Raw genomic sequence first — 20,044 nt, 5'->3', positions numbered from 1 at the left:
GCAGGTGGATGGGAACCAGAGTGAAGGGACTTAGGATAGAACAGATGATTTAAAAAAAAAGTAAAGATAACATACAGTCAGATTGTCAGGAAGGACAGGCAGGTGATGGGACTTAGTTGCAGCCAACAGGCTGAATATCAAATCATTAGGGATGCAGAATCAGAAAAGATAGCAAACGCAGTACTCAAGGTGTTTTATCTAAATACACATAGTATAAGAAATAAGGCGGATGAGTTTTTTGCAATATTACAGATTGCCAGTTATAATGTTGTGGCCATCACTGAATCATGGTTGAAGGATGATTGTAGTTGGGAGCTGAATGTCCAAAGTTACATGTTATATCGGAGGGATAGGAAGGTAGACAGAGGGGTTGATGTGAAGGGGACAAAGGCTGTACTGGTGAAGAATGGCAACAAATGTGACATGAAAAATGTAGAAAGTTGTTGAATCCTTGTGGGTTGAATTAAGAACCTACAAGGATAAAAGGACGTTGATGGCAGTTATATACAGGCCTCCCAACAGGGGCCGGGAGGTGGACCACAGACTACAACAGGAAATAGAAAAGGCGTGTCTAAAGGGCAATGTTATGGTAGTCATGGGGGATTTTAGCATGCAGGTCGATTGGGAAGATCAAGTTGGTAATGGGTCTTAAGAATGTGAGTTTGTTGAATGCCTAAGAGATAGCTTTTTCCAGCCCCATCTCCTATCACCAGCCACATTTTTGTTGTACAATTCTATCGCTCTATAAGCAATGGTGAATACATATTGAATGCATAAAAAAGGAAGAGGGTAGTTTGTAGGACACAGTTAGAGCAGTTTATAATTGAGCCTACTGGGGGATCAGATACACTGGATTGGTTGTTATGTAATGAACCAGAGGTGATTAGGGAGCTTAAGATAAAAGAACCTTTAGGAAGCAGTGATCATAATATGATTGTGTTCAATTTGAAATTTGATAGGGAGAAAGTAGTCCTGATGTAGTAGTATTTCAGTGGAGTAGGGGAAAATACAGATGTATGAGAGGGGAGTTGACCGAGGTAAATTGGAAGGAGCTGCTGGCAGGGAAGTCAGCAGTCCAGCAATGGCATACATTTCTGGGAAAATGTGGAAGATGCAGGATAGGTGTTTTCCAAACATGGAGAAATACTAAGTAGTACAACCATGGCTGATAAGGGAAGTCAAAGCTGTTAGAAAAGCGAAAGAAAGAGCACACACCAAAGCAAAAGTTGGTGGGGAGGTAGAGGGTTGGAAAGTTTTTAAGAACCTACTGAGAGCAACTAAAAAAATCATTGGAAGGTAGATGATGAAATATGAAAGCAAGCTAGCAAATAATATCAAAATGGATAGTAAATGTTTTTTACAAGTATGTTAAAATAAAAGAGAAATGAGAGTGTATATAGGACTGCTAGAAAATGAGGCAGGAGAAATAATAATGGGGGACAAGGAGATGGCTGGTGAAGTAAGTGAATATTTAAGGAAGAGAAGTAGGTGCAGTTAATATTACAATGGAAAAGGTGCTCAAAAAGCTAGAAGATCTAAAGGTACATAAGTCAGAGGAACTGTACTCTGGGGTTCTGAAAGAGCTAGTATTAGAGGTTGTGGTGGCATTAGAAATGATCTTTAAAAATCATTGAACTGTGGCATGGTGTCAGAGGACTGGAAAATTGCAAATGTTACTCCACTCTTTAAGAAAGGAGGAAAACAGCAGAAAGGAAATTATAAACCATTTAGCCTGACCTCAGTGGTTGCGAAGATGTTAGAATTAATTGTTAATGACGATGTGTTGGAGTACTTGGTGACTCAGGACAAGACAGTACAAAGTCAACACAGTTTCCTTCAGGGAAATTCCTACCTGAGGAAACTGTTGGAATTATTTGAGGAGATTACAGGTAGGATAGATAAAGGGGATGCAGCGGATGTTGTGTATTTTGACTTCCAGAAGGCCTTTGACAAGGTGCCACACATGAGGCTGCTTACCAAGTTAAGAGCCCATGGTATTACTGGAAAGTTATTAACATGGTTAGAACATTGGCTGATTGGTAGGAGGGACAAAAGGATCCTTTTCTGATTGGCTGCCAGTGACTAGTGGTGTTCCAGTGGGGTCGGTGTTGGGACCACTTCTTTTTATGCTGTATATAAATGATTTAGATGATGGAATTCATGGCTTTGTGGACAAGTTTGCAGATGATACAAAGATTGGTGGAGGGGCAGGTAGTGTTGAGGAAAGAGGTAGGGTACAGAAGGACTTAGATAGATTAGGAGAATGGGCAAGAAAGTGGCAAATGAAATACAATGGTTGGAAAACGCATGGTCATGCACTTTGGTAGTAGAAATAAATGTGTGGGCTATTTTCTAAACAGGGAGAAAATCCAGTAACCTGAGATGCAGAGGGACTTGGGAGTCATTGTGCAGGACACCCTGAAGGTTAACTTACAGGTTGAGTCAGTGGTGAGGAAGGCAAATGCCATGTTAGCATTCACTTCAAGAGGTCTCAAATACAAGAGCAAGGATGCGATGCTGAGGCTTTATAAGGCACTGGTAAGTCCTCACCTTGAGTATTGTGAGCAGTTCTAGGCCCCTTAACTAAGAAAAGATATGCTGGCATTGGAGAGGGTCCACAGGAGGTTCATACGGATGATTCCAGGAATGAAAGGGCTTTTAACGAGGAATGTTTTTTTGACTCTGGGTCTGTATTCGCCGGAATTCAGAAAGATGATGGGGGATCTCAGTCAAACATTTCGAATGTTGAAAGGCCTAGACAGAGTAGATGTGGAAAGGATGTTTCCCATGGCGGGATAGTCTAGGACTAACGGGCACAGCCTCAGGATAGAGGGGTGCCTTTTCAAAACAGAGATGCAGAGAACTTTCTTTAGCCAAAGGGTGGTGAATTTATGGAATTTGTTGCCACATGCAGCTGTGAAGGCCAGATCACAACGTGTATTTAAGGCAGAGATTGATGGGTTTTGATTGGACATGGCATCAAAGATTACAGGGAGATGGCTAGGAACTGAGGTTAAAGAGGAGATAGAAAAAAAGGATCAGCCATGATTGAATGTGGAGCAGACTTGACGGGCCAGATGGTCTAATACTGCTCCTATGTCTTAAGGTTTTATGGTCCAAATGCATTGTGGAAGTCAAATCTGGATAAAGTATCTTAGAGACTGTAGAGGTACAAACTCTTCATTCAAAGCTCCCTTGGTTCTAATTTGTCACAGCATCAGTTCTTAATTAGTACGTAGTCCTCGGGTTCCATGTTGGGGTAGTTGTCTTCTCCTGTCATATCATCTTCATCCTCGCATGCCTGACGCACTTGTGAATGTAAAGCTCAGAGAACTTTAGTTGGCCCGTTTATATCAAGAGTAGGAGACGGCATGGAACTCCATGGAGTCCTTGGGGGCATTCCAAAGATAATTTCAGCTGGTGACAATCCATTTTTTCTCTCTTGGGGAATGGCCCTCATATGGATTAATGCTAAGGGCAATACCTTTAACCAATTAAGCCCCATTTCTTCTGTGAGTTTTGCCAGTTTGGTCCTTAACATACCATTTGCGCTCTCCACTATACCTGCGGCTTGGGGATGGTGAGACCGATGGAATTGTTGTTTGATGGATAAGGCATTAGAGATTTCGTCATTTAACCTTGCTACGAAGTGGGGACCGTTATCTGAACTCAATATTTCTGGTAGCTCATACCGGGGGATTATTTCTCGCCAACGGTATTTTAGCTGCTCTCAGGGCTTACTAGGAGCTTGAAGAGATTTGGCATACCTCAAAAACTTACATAGTTTTACCGTGGAGTGCATTCTGAAAGGCTGCATTACTATCTGGCATGGAGGGGCTCCTGCACAGGACCAAAAGAAGCTGCAGAATGTTGTAAATCCAGTCAGCTCCATCTTCGGCACTAATCTACAAAGTACCCAGGGCAATCTCAGGGAGCAGTATCTCAGAAAGGCAGTGTCCATTATTAAGGACCTCCAGCACCCAGGGCATACCCTTTTCTCACTGTTACCATCAGGTAGGAGGTACAGAAGCCTGAAGGCACACACTCAGCGATTCAGGAACAGCTTCTTCCCCTCTGTCATCCAATTCCAAAATGGACATTGAAGCTTTGGACACTACCTCTCTTTTTAAAAATATACAGTATTTCTATTTTTGCACATTCTTTTAAAATCCATTCAATATATGTAATTAATTTACTGGTTTATTTATTATTATTATTTTCTCTCTCTGATAGATTATATATTGGATTGAACTGCTGCTGCTAAGTTAACAAATTTCATGTCACATGCCGGTGATAATAAACTTGATTCGGATTATTTGTGGCAGGGATTGCCTCGATCCATCTACTAAACACATCAATGATCACTGAGCAATATTTGTAACTGTGCACTCTAGGTAGTACAATAAAATCAATCTGTAAACATGAAAAGGGGCCTCCAGGTAGGAGAGTGATGCCCAACACACAGGGTGTCCCCTTTCCCACGTCGTTCTTACAGCATATAAACATGCTTTTGTCCTCTTTGCTGCCACTTGCTGTAATTTCCGAAGCCACTATGTTTGCAGCAAACTGTTTACCCCTCCCTCATTTCCGAGGTGAGTACAAGTATAGGTATAATCAAGGAGGATTGGTAGAGATTGAGTAGGGATGCAGACCTGTCCTGCAGGGGTGAACCAGAGGCCCGTCACAGGACCCTCCTTACAGCCCATCTGTGACCACAGTCTGTGTTCCTCCTCAGGGGAGTCCCCTGAAACCTACGTATGACTTGCATGTCTGGCATACCCGTGCTGTCTGAGAGGCGCAGGGGGTTTTGGTGGGGCCCCGGTGGGACTATAATTTCGAGTCTCTGGGCTGTGGCTTTGTCAGTCTCATCAGCCATGGCGTTACTGGTGGAGGTTTTATCAGTCTGGTGGACATGAGCGGAGCATTTGATAATGGCCAATGTTTTTGGAAGCTGCAAGGCAGTGAGCAGAGCCTGTACAAACGTAGCATTGCTAATAGGATGTCCTGAGGAGGTGAGGAAACCCCGGCATTCCCAAAGCATTCCGTAGTCATGAGCTACCCCGAAGGCGTATCAGGCTTGAATGTAAGCTGTCACTGGGGTGGCCCATTTCTTCGCTCGGAGGAAAAGGTAATTGGAGTGGTCCCCTTACTGCCATCAGCTGGCCGGGTCCTGGGGCATATGGGCCATCATAGGGTGCTACTGCTTATTGATTACAGCTCAGCATTCAATATAATCATACTCTCAGTACTAATCAAGAAGCTCTAAAACCTGGGTCTCGGTACTTTATTTTGTAACTATATGCTTGACTTCCTTATCGTGTGTAACGCTCAGCTATATTGGCTCGTATTTATCTCGGGGGAACCCCATCCACTGCCCACCTTGTCTCCTGGTTACGTCGGTTGCTGTACAAATGCCACCTGATTCAGCTTCAATCATCAATCATCAGCCAGCACACAATGTACATTTTACTTTGTAGATATTACTAAGTCTATAGAAGTTCAATACAAAAAAGGAATGGAAAAGGTGCCAGACTTATCAAAGTTCAATTTCTTCGCGCAGACGTCGGAGCTCGGGGAACTCTTTGGGACCACTCTGACCCCTTCGACTCGCAGCTCGGGACCACCCTGAGTGATCGACCAGAGTTTTTCCCGCACGTCCGTCGTCCTCACGGTCTCTCCTCTAAACTCCCCGTCAGACCCCCCACCCCGGTTCCCAGCCATATGAGACAGCATATCACCACAAGAAAGAATAACATGGACACCCATTGGTTCATTTACTCTGTTATAAGCCAAACAAAGTGCTAGCTGGAGACTTTATCAGCATTTAACATAACAAAGAAGCCATTTTGATTAACATACACAGTAACATAAAAGAAGAAACCCCTTACATGTGAAACTATAGTCAATGCAGATCAGAAATAACATCCCCTCACTGACAATCAGCAGTGGCACACCTTAAGGATGTGTGCTTAGCCCACTGCTTTCTCTACAACCATGACTATATGGTTAGGCCCAGCTTAGACACTAACTATAAATTTGCTAATGGCATAACCATAGTCGGCAGAATTTCAGATGTTGACAAGCAGGGTAATAGGAGTGATGTAGATCAGGTACTGGAGTGGTGTTGTAACAACAACCTTGCTCTCAATGTCAGTAAGACCAAAGAATTGATTATGAACCTCAGGAAGAGGAAGTTGTGGGAACAAGAACCGTGTCAACATCTCTGAAGTTCTATTTAGCACCCAACATATTAGTGTAGTTACAAAGAAGGCACGACAGTGGCTGCATTTCATCAGGATTTTGAGCAAATTTGGTATGCTACCAAAGACTAGCAGATTTTTGCAGATGTAGAGTATTCTAATAGGTTGCATCACCATCTGGTATGCAGGGGCCACTGCACAGGCTAAAAAAAAAAGCTGCAATAATCTCCCCACCATCAAGGATGACCTACTGCTTTCCTTTGTTTAGTGAATTTCATTATTTTGGCATGCTCCTGCCGGTGTTGGATAAGTATTTTTTGGCCATAAGACGAAGGAGCAGAATTAGGCCATTTGGCCCATTGAGTCTGCTCCACCATTTAATCATGGCTGATCCTTTTCTCCCCTCCTCAGCTCCACTACCTGGCTTTCTCCATGTAATATTTGATACTGTGTCTAATCAAGAACCTATCAAGAAGAAGAAGAAGAATGCTCTTAACTCTGAGTGGAGTCATCTGGACACGAGGTGATGGCGTTTTTTTAGCAGGCTTTCTTATTTTTTTTACAAGGCCATGTTGCTAGCTCAATGCTTAACCTGCACGGATGGAAAATGTGCAAGGGAGCCGGCTGGATTCGAACTTGGGAGCCTTCGCTCCAAAGTCTGGCACTGATGTCACTACGCCACCAGCTGGCCGTAAGAACCTATCAAGCTCTGCCTTAAATAAACCCAATGACCTGGACTCTACTGCTGTCTCTGGCTGAAGAAATTTCTCCACATCTCTGTTTTAAATCAATGTGTAAACTTAAATTTGCCGGACCAATAACCACACTACACAGTTCTTTACTTCATCCTTTTCATCAGTTTATTTCTTAAAGCTCAGCCGGCAAGAAAGTCTGAACCAAACATTAAAGAGACAGAAATTCTCTCTGTCTCTCTCTCTCTGGCGGCTCTGATGAGTTTCTGTGTAACACTCAGAAACATGACAATTTATAGACCTGGCTAACAAAGAACACTCAGCTTAACGGATATTCCCAACAAATCAGTTAGAGCAAAACTTAATTACTTAGATAAGAGAGTACACTAAATCATGGCTTTAATTAAAGAAAGGAATGTTTCTGTCTAGCCTTTATCAGTTACTCCCTTTCGTTAAAACTAAAGGTGAGAACTTAGTTCAGTGGTGTGAAGCCGTGAGACATTGTCTGAGTGTGGCCTGTGTGAATTTAGCCCTCGTATTGTTTCCAAAAGGACAGCTGTGAGTTGTTAATCTAAACAAGCTGAAGGCAGATTCCTTAGCCAAGTGTTAAAACCTTACTTCTAATTATCACCTGTTACCAGATGCATGAACACAGTACTAAGGGAGATAAAGCAACTTCTTTTTTATTAGTAGCTTGCTACTGGAAAGAGAGCGCACTTCTCGGACACACACGGGATCTGTACCAGTGGTCTCTCTCCCACAAAGTACAGAGACACAGAGTTTTTATATCATTTATGTCATGTAACAAGAAACAAGTTTTAGCTACCCTCATAGACACAGAGTTTTTATATCATTTATGTCATGTAACAAGAAACAAGTTTTAGCTACCCTCATAGACACAGAGTTTTTATATCATTTATGTCATGTAACAAGAAACAAGTTTTAGCTACCCTCATAGACACAGAGTTTTTATATCATTTATGTCATGTAACAAGAAACAAGTTTTAGTTACCCTCATAGTCACAAGCCCAGCAACAGTGGTATTTTAAGACAAAGACCCTTTAAAGGCAAAAGCCATCAAACCGAGACCCTTTAAAGGCAAAAGCCATCAAACCGAGATTGTGCACAATGAGGTAGTTCCTATTTTTTTTAGACAGTTTTACCACATCGTGCAAGGTGAAACAAGAATTGCAAGGTCATATTGAACCTTTGTCTAATTTAAGAGCATTTATGGGACTAACTTACAAAGACAGAAAAGCAGAACCCAATTTACAAAACCTAACTCCTGCAAAACTGTCAGTCTGAAAGCAACACAGGCAGACCACCCAGACAGAAGTCCAAGCAACCCCTCCTCACAAGGGTCTGAAAACCACCCCCCAACCCCTTCAGCCCTTCAACGTGTCACAAGGACAGACTCTGCATACTTTCACAGAACAGAGTACACACTGGATGGCACTTAATTATAACCCGTTATTTACGAGAGTCCAGGAATCCTTTCTTACGTCCCCCAATATCCTTAAAACTTTATCAAATGCACATCAATTCTGAGACTGTGCCCTCTTATCCTAGACTCCCCCACTGTGGGAAACATGCTTTCCACATCTACTCTGTCTAGGCCTTTCAATGTTAAAAAGATTTCACTGAGATCCACCACCCCCCCCCGCCCCATCCTTCTAAATTACAGTGAGCACAGACCTAATGTTCCTTGTAAGATAACCCTTTCATTCCCAGAATCATCCTTGTGAACTTTCTCTGAACCCTCTCCAATGCCAGCACATCTTTTCTTAGATGAGGAGCCCAAAACTGTTCTCAATACTCAAGCTGAGGCCTCACAGTGCCTTATAAAGCCTCAGCATCACATCCCTGATTTCTGGAATATTTTATTTTATTTATTTAGAGATACGGCATAAAACAGACCCTTCCAGCCCATTGAGGTATGCTAGCTAGCTCCCATCAATTTAACTCACAAGGATAATTCTAGCCTAATGTGCAGGGCAATGACCAATTAAGCTACTAACTGATACATATGTGGACTATGGAGGGAAACCCAGGGACCTGGAGGACACTCACACAAACACAGGAATAACTACATTGAGCTATAATAGCATCTTGTTAATTGCAATCCTACCATGGTACCCCATTATCAAATGGTTATTCCTTTAATACTCTGATCTGCGTTTAATTTTGTACTTAAACTACAGAATGATTGTGAGTGAATCTAGTAAGTATCAAAGTTCAACAAGTTCGGGCTGGCTGGTGGCGCAATGAAATCGGCGCCGGACCCGGGAGCGGAGGTTCCCAGGTTCAAAACCAGTCGGGTCCGCTCGCGAGTACGCTTTCCATCCGTGCTGGGTTGAGTGTCGAGAACGCAACTCGACCGCGTAAAATAAAGGGAAAATACTGTGAAAATGTCTGTGTGAGGAGTGGCACGTCACACAGTCTCTCTCTGTCTCGCTCCACGCCTTGTAAAGGCATGAGAAAGACATTATCACAGACTCGCACGCAGGCACATGTAGATGCACATGCGCAGACTGGCACGCGCACATGCACACACCAAAAAAAATGTTCAAAAAGTTCAAATAAATTTATTATCAATGTACATATATGCACCTTATACAACAATGAGATTCATTTTCTTGTGGGCATACTCTAAATCTGTAGAATAAGAACCATAACAGAACCAAAAGTGTACCGCCCAACTTGGGCAATCAGCTAGAGTGCAGAAGACTAAAAGAAAGAAATAATAACAATAAATATCAAGACTATGAGATGAAGAGCCCTAGAAAGTGAGTCCATTGGTTGTAGGAACAGTGCAATGATTAAGCAAGTGAATTGCAGACATCCCACCTCTCCCGGAAGTTCCGGGAGTCTCCTGCATATTAATAGTGGCTCCCTGATGCCCACAAATTATATGCAATATCCCAGAAATCAATTTTTTTGAGAGCGAGTGAGGGAGTGAGAGAGAACGAGAGCGAGCAACAGAAAATGAGAGTGCGAGAGAGAGAGAATGCGAGAGAGCAAGAGCGAGTGAGAGAGAGAGAGAGAGAGCGCACGTGCACACCATGGCAGAGTGTTCCAAAAAAAGAAAATATAAAACATAAGTCACCCCAGACTACCCTAAAGTGTACCCCTGCCTGATGGGGTCAAAAATGATGACAGTGTTGCTCGCTGCACTGTTTGCAACAGTGACTTTTCTATTGCCCATGGTGGGTTAAGACTGTAAAAGACACGTTGAGGTGAGTTTAACAGGTGTCATTCGTTCATTAGCATGGCTAACATTATTTAAACTAGCTGGCTAGCTGCTAAGGAGCTACTCTATTGCAGACATCCCACCTCTCCCGGAAGTTCTGGGAGTCTCCTGCAAATTGATGGTGCTACCTCCCTGAAATGAGTTGTTGCAGGGTGGGATGTCTGGAATTGGAGTAAAGTTATCTTTGTTTCAATAGCCCAATGGTTGAGGGGTGATAACTGTTCCTGAATCTCATGCTGGAAGTCCTGAGGCTCCAATATCCTCTTCTTGAAGGCAGCAATAATGAGAGAGCATGTCTCGTGTGGCGGGAGTCCCTGATGATGCTTTCCTACAACTGTCTATGTAATTATGCTCAGTAATTGGGAAGACTTTACCTGTGATGAATTAGGCTTTATCTACTACTTTTTGTATGATTTTCTGTTCAAGGGCTTTGATGTTTCCCTACCAGGCTATGATCAGTCAGTAAATGAACTCTCCATTGTACATGTATAGAAGTTTGTGAAAGATTTAGATGTCTTTCGAAATCTCCACAATCTCCTAAGGGAGTAGAGGTGCTGTCGTACTTTCTTCGTAATTGCACTTACATGCTAGGTTCAGGAAAGGTCCTTCGAAATAATATCACAGATGAATTTGAAGTTTCCGACTCTCTCCATCTCTGATCTTCTGATGAGGACTGGCTCATGTATCTCTGGTTTTCTTCTCCTGAAGTCAATAATCAGTTCCTTGGTTTTGCTGACATTCACTAGAAGATTGTTGAAGCACTCAGCTGGATTTTTAGTATCCCTGCTATATTCTGATTCATTATGACCCTTGATTCAGCCATGACAGTGGTGTCATCAGCGAACTTCAGAATCAGTTTTATCACCAGCATGTGATGTGAAATTTGTTAACTTAGCAGCAGCAGTTCAATGCAATACATAATACAGAAGAAAATAAATGTTATTCAGTATACTTTATACAGTATACAAATATTGAATAGGTTAAAATCATGCAAAAATCAGCAATATTATATATTTAAAAATTAGATAGTGTCCAAAGATGGTAATAAGTAAACAAGTAATATTAATAGATTTTAAAAATGTGCAAAAACAGAAGTACCATAAATTTTAAAAAAGTGAGCTAGTGTCCAAGGGTTCAAAGTCCATTTAGGAATCAGATGGCAGAGGGGAAGAAGCTGTTCCTGTATCACTCAGTGTGTTCCTTCAGGCTTCTGTACCTCCTACCTGATGGTAACAGTGAGAAAAGAGCATGCCCTGGGTGCTGGAGGGGGTGCCGGAGGTCCTTAATAATGAACACTGTCTTTCTGAGAGACCACTCCTTGAAGATATCCTGGGTGCTTTGTAGGCTAGTATCCAAGATGGAGCTGTCTAGACTTACAACCCTCTGCAGCTTCTTTTGGTCCTGTACCTCCTCCACCCTCCATACCAGACGGTGATGCAGCTTGTCAGAATGCTCTCCACTGTACATCTATAGAAGTTTTTGAGTGTATTTGTTGACACACTAAATCTCTTCAAACTCCTAATAAAGTATAGCAGCTGTCTTGCCTTCTTTATAATTACATCGATTATGTTGGGACCAGGTTAGATCCTCAGAGATCATGACATCCAGGAACTTGAAGCTGTTCACTCTCTCCACTTCTGATCCCACTATGAGGATTGGTATGTGTTCCTTCATCTTGCCCTTCCTGAAGTCCACATTCAGCTCTTTCATGTTACTGACATTGAGTGCCAGATTGTTGCTGCGACACCACTCCACTAGCTGGCATATTTCACTCCTGTACGCCCTCTCGTCACCACCTGATATTCTACCAACAATGGTTGTATTGTCAGCAAATTTATAGATGGTGTTTGAGTTATGCCTAGCCACATAGTCATGTGTATATACAGAGTAGAGCAGTGGGCTAAGCACACACTCCTGAGGTGCAACAGTGTTGATCATCAGCGAGGAGGAGATGTTATCACCAATCCGTACTGACTGTGGTCTTCCAGGTAGGAAGTCATGGAGCCAATTGCAGAGGGAGGTACAGTGGTCCAGGTTCTGTAACTTATCAATCAGGATTGTGGGAATGATGGTGTTAAAAGGTGTTAAGAGTTGATGAGCCGCATCCTGACGTAGGTATTTGTGTTGTCCAAGTGGCCTAAAGCCAAGTGGAGAGCCATTGAGATTACGTCAGCCATTGACTTATTGTAGTGATAGGCAAATTGCAATGGGTCCAGGTCCTTGCAGGCAGGAGTTCAGTCTAGTCATGACCAACCTCTCAAAGCATTTCATTACTGTAAATGTGAGTGCTACTAGGCGATAGTCATTAAGGCAGCTTGAACATGGTGTTGGAGCTATACTTAACTACACAGTTACAGGTGTGAAACAAGTAAAGCAGGGACTAAGTACACAGTCTTATGTTGCACCTATGCTGATGGAGATTAAGGATGCAGAGGAAACAAGACTCTAAATTTCAAGGGAACATTGGAACCTGAACATATGAGGCCAAAACCTGGGCCTTTAAGCTCACATAGTTCTAGTAGTATAATGATTTATCAAAGTTTTTCTATAATGCTTTAAAATGTGGCCTTCTATGTATTGGTGAGACCCTATGCACACTGGGAGACAGTTTCGCTGAACACCTATGCTCTGTCCACCAGAGAAAGCAGGATCTCCCAGTGGCCACACATTTTAATTCCACATCCCATTCCCATTCTGATATGTCTATCCATGGCCTCCTCTACTGTAAAGATGAAGCCACACTCAGGTTGGAGGAACAACACCTTATATTCTGTCTGGGTAGCCTCCAACCTGATGGCATGAACATTGACTTCACTAACTTCCGTTAATGCCCCACCACCCCCTCGTACCCCATCCGTTATTGCCCGTCCTCTGGGTTCCCCCCCCTTACTTTCTCCCTAGGCCTCCTGTCCTGTCCTCCCCCTCCTGTCTTCTCCTATCATTTTGGATCTCTCCCTCCCCCTCCCACTGTCAAATCTCTTACTAACTCTTCCTTCAGTTAGTCCTGACGAAGGGTCTCGGCCTGGACTCTTGTTCCTATTCTTAAGATGCCTGTTACCATTCTGTGCTAAAGCACCAATACTCACCTTTTTAACTAAACTTAAGACGTTTATCCAAATGTCAATTTGTTGCCGGGTATTGAAGTTTAACAGCTTGAATCTTGAAGTACTGTGAAAGATCTAGATGTGTTAAAGCTGTTAGGTAAATGCATTACAAAATATATCAAAGATCTTTTTTGTAGGTGAATGGTCACATGATCAAAATATTAGCACTGATATTTCCTTATTGTGATATTACTTGAGTAGAGCAGGTTGATTTATTATTGAATGAATATTCTTGATTGTTGCTTCACTATTTTGAAACCTTATGGAATTGCTTAGACCATTAGATATAGGAGTAGAATCAGACTATTTAGGCCATTAAGTCTGCTCTGCAAAAACAATTAGTACAATTATCTAAACTGTGTCAATCTTCTGATCAGCATGATTAGCATGCTGCTGCCATTTGCAGAGCCAGAACCCGTGAAAAAAAATTATTTTTTATATATTCTTGGGTGGTGTCTTGTGATTGATGAGTTCTTTGCTGGGTGGTAAGGTTAACAATGGATCCAGAATTTATCACATTTAGGGCAGGAGAAGTCTGATGGGGTAGGCAAGTGGTTAGTTTGTGACGTAATGTGCTCTTTCCACCATTTACTTAGGGTCCTGATTTATGAACTTGCGGCTCACAGTGCCAACATGAATTCTGCTCTTCCACTTTTTATGTTCTTGTGGCCCAGGGCATTGCCTTTTCTCAAGAGCACATCGCCAATAAAATAGTGCATTTTTATGTCCTTAGGCAGGCACTTCGAGGTGGTGCACAAAAGGTTCTTGAAAATGAGTGGAGATAGGGTTCAGCCAATAAATTATTCATATCATTTTGCTGCACAATTTAGATCAAATACTTCAAACGTGTTTAGAAATGGCTCAGCATAGGTTCATGTTTGTCATGAAATACTCTGTGATTTAGATATGCAGTATCTACACTGTACTTAAAAACATTTCAACTGAGAATCTGAAAGTAGTAATTAGGTATGTTTTCAAGTATTGAACATTACAGTATGTATGCTTATTTCTGTGTTTTATATTTTGTATGATTTTATGTAACTGGTGGATCAGCACTGGAAAATAATGGTAGCACCAGAACCATGCAATAATAGAAACAGAAATATTGGTGACCAGGAAATATGATCAGAGGCTAATCTAGCATATTGAATTCAAAGTTATTGCCTCAGTTGCCAGGTAAACTGAAGTTATTTCTCCAATAATCAAGTAAACATTTTGTATGGTTTAAATGAGTTTGAAGAACACTGTAAGTAATTACCAGAGATGACAGCTTTTGTCTTTATTTTCTGATTACATTGGCCTTCCTGTTCAAAGCCAGAGCCCTTTGACCTATAACCATAAAATGAGAGTTGTGGGTTGCCACTTGATGTAACCAGATACCTGATCTATTACAGTAAAAAACAAAATTAGAAGCTATTTTGTATACTATTAATATGGGAGTTAATTGCATTTACAATAATCAGCACAACTTACATGCACATGAAACTGATGGTGTATCCGTTTCTATTTTTGTGTGGCTCTGTTTCAATTTCTGTCTCTTTCCACAGAATATTCTCCTTTCTGGATGTAGTCACCTTGTGTCGCTCTGCCCAAGTCTCCAGGGTAAGGTTTCTTTAAATACCTTCCTAACGTTTTTTGGAGCTCTGATCCAGTTTGTCCCCAGTGGTTAAACTGATTGAAGAAGTAAATAATGTAGACTAATAGAGGTCTAGTTTTTGTCCCTGGTGGAATCAACTGATTCAGTGTCTAGGAGGTGAGAATTTCAAGAATTATTATTAATTACCACCATTTTTGGAAATGCATGCATTGTTGCTGAGGTACAAGAGAGGCAAACATTAACGAAGCTGTGCCGAACATGTACTTACTTCAGAAATTACGCAGGGTTACCCATAGTCCTCTATTTTTCTAAACTCCATGTACCTAACCAGGAGTCTCTAAAAAAAGACCCTACTGTATCGACCTCCACACAGTCTCTGGCAGCCATTCCACCCACTCACCACTCTCTGGGTAAAAAACTTACCCCTGATATCCCCTCTGTACCTATTTCCAAGCACCCTAAAACTGTTCCCCCTCATGTTAGCCTTATCAGCCCTAAGAAAAAGCCTCTGACTATCCACACGATCAATGCCTCTCATCATCTTATACACCTCTATCAGGTCACCTCTCATTCTCCATCGCTCCAAGGGAAAAAGGTTGAGTTCACTCAACCTATTCTCATAAGGCATGCTCCCCAATCCAGACAATATCCTTGTAAATCTCCTCTGCACCCTTCCTATGGTTTTCACATTCTTCCTGTAGTGAGGTGACCAGAACTGAGCTCAGTACTTCAAGTGGGGTTTGACCAGGGTCCTATATTAAATTAAATTAAAGGCATCCATTAGTCTTGTGAGACCATGTTCTGCTCCTGGAAAGTCTTCACTCTCCAGGGCGCAGGCCTGGGCAAGGTTATATGAAACACCAGCAGTTGCCCATGCTGCAAGTCTCCCCTCTCCACGACACCAATGTTGTCCAAGGGCATTAGGACCCACACAGCTTGGCTCCAGTGTTGTCGCAGAGCAATGTGTGATTAAGTGCCTTGCTCAAGGATACAACATGTTGCTCGGCTGGGTCTGGAACTCATGACCTTCAGGTCGTTAGTCCAATGCCTTAACCACTTGGCCACATGCCCACACAATGGCCTATATAGCTGTAACATTACCTCTTGGCTCTTAAACTCAATCCCACAGTTGATGAAGGCCAATACACTAAACGCCTTCTGAACCACAGAGTCAACTTGCACAGCAGCTTTGCGTGTCCTATGGACTCGGACCCTGAGATCCCTCTGATCCTCCACACTGCCAAGAGTCTTACCATTAATTCTATATTCTGCCATCATATTTGACCTACCAAAATGAACCACGTCACACTTATCTGGGTTGAACTACATCTGCCACTTCTCAGCCCTGTTTTACATCCTATCGATGTGTGGAAGTCGAATCCGGATAAAGTCTCTCAGAGAGCGTATAATTACAAACTCTTTATTCAAAGTACCTGAGGCTTACCCAGTTAGTTGCTCACACAGGAACAGACTGTGACTGTTCCTGCCTGGTCCACCAACTAACTAACATTTTCCCTTACAGAATGGATATAGTCATTCAGATACCCCCACACAAGAGAGGCTGGAGCCAGACTTATCTGTTGATTGACAGTGCTGAGAGTCCAAATTACAGAATAGTTTCAAGGCCCCATATACAAAACAGGCGTTTTAGGCGTTTGTTGTTGATGTACTGGTCGGAGCTAAAAGTACAGCAAGAGGTGGGATATGATAGAAGTAGTTGTTGGAGCTGCAGAGAGATTCCTTGATATAAAACAGATTTCGCCGGAAAAATTACTTGAGTATATGACAGACAAACAATCTCTGAATACTTCCCAGTTGTCGGGATCAGAGAGTACGGAGGAGCTTTATGTGGATGAAGAGGCCAATAATTAGTATTTGGATGTTTTAATATTACAGTGGAATGCAAGAAGTTTATCTGCAAATGGTCAAGAATTAAAAAGATGTGTTGGAACTTCTAAAGACAAGCCTGAATTGATGTGTATGGTTAAAGCCTCATTTAGATTTTGTGATCCCTGGATATGATAGTTTGAGAGCTGACAGAACGGGTAAATCTGGTGGAGGGTGTGCAACTTTCATAAAAACAGGACTCCAGTTTAGAAGACTTGATTTTAAATCTAACCTTGAAATTGTGGCTGTGGAGGTTTGGAGCTCTCATGGTCAAATAACTTTGATTAACTTTTATAATCTAGGTAATATGATGTTATCAGATTTGGATGAAATTATGAATAAGGTAAAATCCCTGTAATCTGGGTTGGAGATTTCAATGCCCATAATCCTATATAGGGTAGTGAAAATAAAGATAGTAATGGAGCAGTAGTAGAGGAGTTTCTAGATAAATACAACATGGTACTGCTAAATGACAGAAGGCCTACAAGATTTAATATTGTAAAGAATACTTCTAGTCACTTAGACTTATCTATCACTTCCTCAAACTTAGCTAGGGTTGCAGAATGGGATGTTATGGACAGATACACACTAGGAAGTGTGAAGTGCAGGGAGCGGGAAGCGCAGAATCAAATATCGTTGTGATGATTGTACATTCTAGTATCAATTGTTTGGCGACAATAAAGTATAAGTATAAAGTATAAAGTGATTACTATCCTATATTATCTAGATTTGGTAGAAATTTAATCATAGAAGTTGAGGAGAGGTCTGCTAGGTACCAGGAGAAAGCTGTGGATATAATAGAAGAGATTAATAGCGAGGGCTCCACAGATGATTGGAATGAATCCCTCTGTTCTATAATTCATAAAGTTGCTCAGTTGACTATTCCGCTACGGAATGTACATAAGGCTCGAGCATTAGTTCTGTGGTGGAATAAAAGTTGTGATATAGCAGTAAGAAACAGAAATAGAGCTTACAGGAAATTAAGAAAGTACCCAGTGTTAGATAATATTATGGAGTATAAAAAGGAAAGAGCAGTAGCAAGGAGAGTAATTAAGAAGGGATAGTTGGAGAAGATTTTGTGGAAAGCTGAGCGCTGAGACACCTATATTTATACTTTATTGTCGCCAAACATTTGATACTAGAACATACAACCATCACAGCGATATTTGATTCTGCGCTTCCCGCTCCCTGGATTACAAATATTAAATATTAAAAATATTTAAAATAGTAAAAATTAGTAAATATTAAAATCTAAATTATAAATCATAAATAAAAAATAGAAAAATGGAAAGTAAGGTAGTGCAAATATTTGGAGGTTACGGCCCAGATCCGGGTCAGGATCCACTCAGCAGTCTTATCACAGTTGGAAAGAAGCTGTTCCCAAATCTACTGTATGAGTCTTCAAGCTCCTGAGCCTTCTCCCGGAGGGAAGAGGGACGAAAAGTGTGTTGGCTGGTTGGGTCATGTCCTTGATTACCCTGGCGGAGCTGCTCCGACAGCGTGCGGTGTAAAGTGAGTCCAAGGACGGAAGATTGGTTTATGTGATGTGCTGTGCCGTGTTCACGATCTTCTGCAGCTTCTTTAGGTCTTGGACAGGACAACTTCCATACCAGGTTGTGATGCACCCTAGAAGAATGCTTTCTACGATGCAGCTATAAAAATTAGTGAGGGTTTTAGGGGACAGGCCAAATTTCTTTAGTTTTCTCAGGAAGTAAAGGCGCTGGTGGGCCTTCTTGGCAGTGGACTCTGCTTGTTTGGAATGTTACGAGAATACACATAAAATTAAGATGTTTGCTGGCCTGGGCTAGCATCAGTGGCATCAGCAGTTGGTCTGCCACCTGCCCTCAGGGGAAGGAGAGATAAGGAACAATGGAGCAGCGTCTGGAGATGTGTAATGAAGGGACGTGGGAGAGAGAGAGCTGTCTGGAGCGGCTCCCCCTTTGAACCCTGAACTGTTTGAAGTGATGGACAGGCGATACCCCAGCAGGGGGATAAAAAGGGACAGGTTCGCCAAGACAGGGACACACGCCACCCGAGGTAACGAGACCCTGGAAGCGGTGCGCCTCTCACGAGTGGGTGAGAAGTATCAGACAACGCCCGGGGTGGAAAGGTACGATCAGCGGGAACCCGGTGTGTGTCCGCCCTTGCCTGGGTGCCGGGTTCACTGCAGAGGATCGACCGCATCTGGAGGAGGGGTCACAGTCGGTGACCTCAGGTGACATCACCAAGGACCCGCCCAAAAGTTGCTTGTGAGCCATCTCGCTGGTCTGTGAGTGAAGCTGTGCTGAATGATGAGTTGTTCCTGTTCTCTGTCTCTCTCTCTTCCCGCACGTTGTCCATCGCCATGGCAACGATTACTGCGAACTGAACTACTAACTGGACTGAACTTTGAGTCATTTTGAAATTTGGTCATTTACCCCTAGACAACGGTAGAGCTTGATTGATGCTGTTATCTTAATGCTGTGCACATGTGTGTTTACCATCACTGAACTGTTGCATTTATTATCCTTTCGATTACTGTGTTGCTTGTTTCTTTAATAAAACTTTCTTAGTTCTAGTACTCCAGACTCCAACTGAGTGATCCATTTCTGCTGGTTTGGCAACCCAGTTACGGGGTACGTAACAGGAACAAGTCAGGTCATTTGTGATATTGACCCCAAGGAGCTTAAAGCTTTTGACCGGTTCCACTTGCGCACCACCGATGTAAGTTGGGTCGTGCGGTCTGCTACTTCTCCTGAAGTCAACAACCAATTCCTTTGTCTTGCTGATGTTGAGGGATAGGTTATTGTCTTCGCACCATGCCACCAGCTTCTTAATTTCCTCTCTGTACTCAAACTCATCATTACCCGAGACACGATCTACAATAATTGTGTCATCAGCAAACTTTATACAGGTGTCCCCTACTTTTCGAACGTTTGCTTTACGAAACCTCACTGTTACGAAAGACCTACATTAGTACCCTGTTTTCGCTTTCAGAAGGTGTTTTCACTGTTACAAAAAAAAAAGCAGCGCACGATAAAAGGCAGCGTGAGCCCCAAGTAGCCACTCTGCCCCGGATTTGGAACAGTATTGCTTAAACACTTGCCTGTGAGCAGCCGTTTGCAAGATGAGTTCCATGGTATCGGAAAAGCCTGTAAGAGCTCATAAGGGTGTTACACAGCGTAAAACTGGACATAATTAAGCGTTTTGATTGTGGTGAACGAAGTAAGGACAAAGTTAGTTTGGCTTGTGGAAGTTGACAAAGGTGATGTTGAAGAGGTTTTGGCATCCCATGGTCAAGAACTGACGGATGAAGAGCTGATGCAATTGGAAGA

At 42.3% G+C, this 20,044-nt stretch overlaps 1 protein-coding gene across 1 annotated transcript in view; it reads left to right on the top strand.

The window, feature by feature from the left end:
* Window positions 1-20,044, top strand: part of LOC134341435 (F-box/LRR-repeat protein 20) — a 243,019-nt gene that overhangs the window by 68,218 nt on the left and 154,757 nt on the right. The window contains exon 2 of the mRNA XM_063039288.1: window positions 14,794-14,848. Coding sequence (XP_062895358.1) covers window positions 14,794-14,848 — 55 coding nt within the window. The remainder of the gene's footprint in view (window positions 1-14,793; window positions 14,849-20,044) is intronic.

This window comes from Mobula hypostoma (assembly GCF_963921235.1).
Source record: "Mobula hypostoma chromosome Y unlocalized genomic scaffold, sMobHyp1.1 SUPER_Y_unloc_4, whole genome shotgun sequence".
In the NCBI taxonomy this organism is placed as follows: Eukaryota; Metazoa; Chordata; class Chondrichthyes; order Myliobatiformes; family Myliobatidae; genus Mobula; species Mobula hypostoma.
This window is presented reverse-complemented; position numbering and strand designations above follow the sequence as displayed.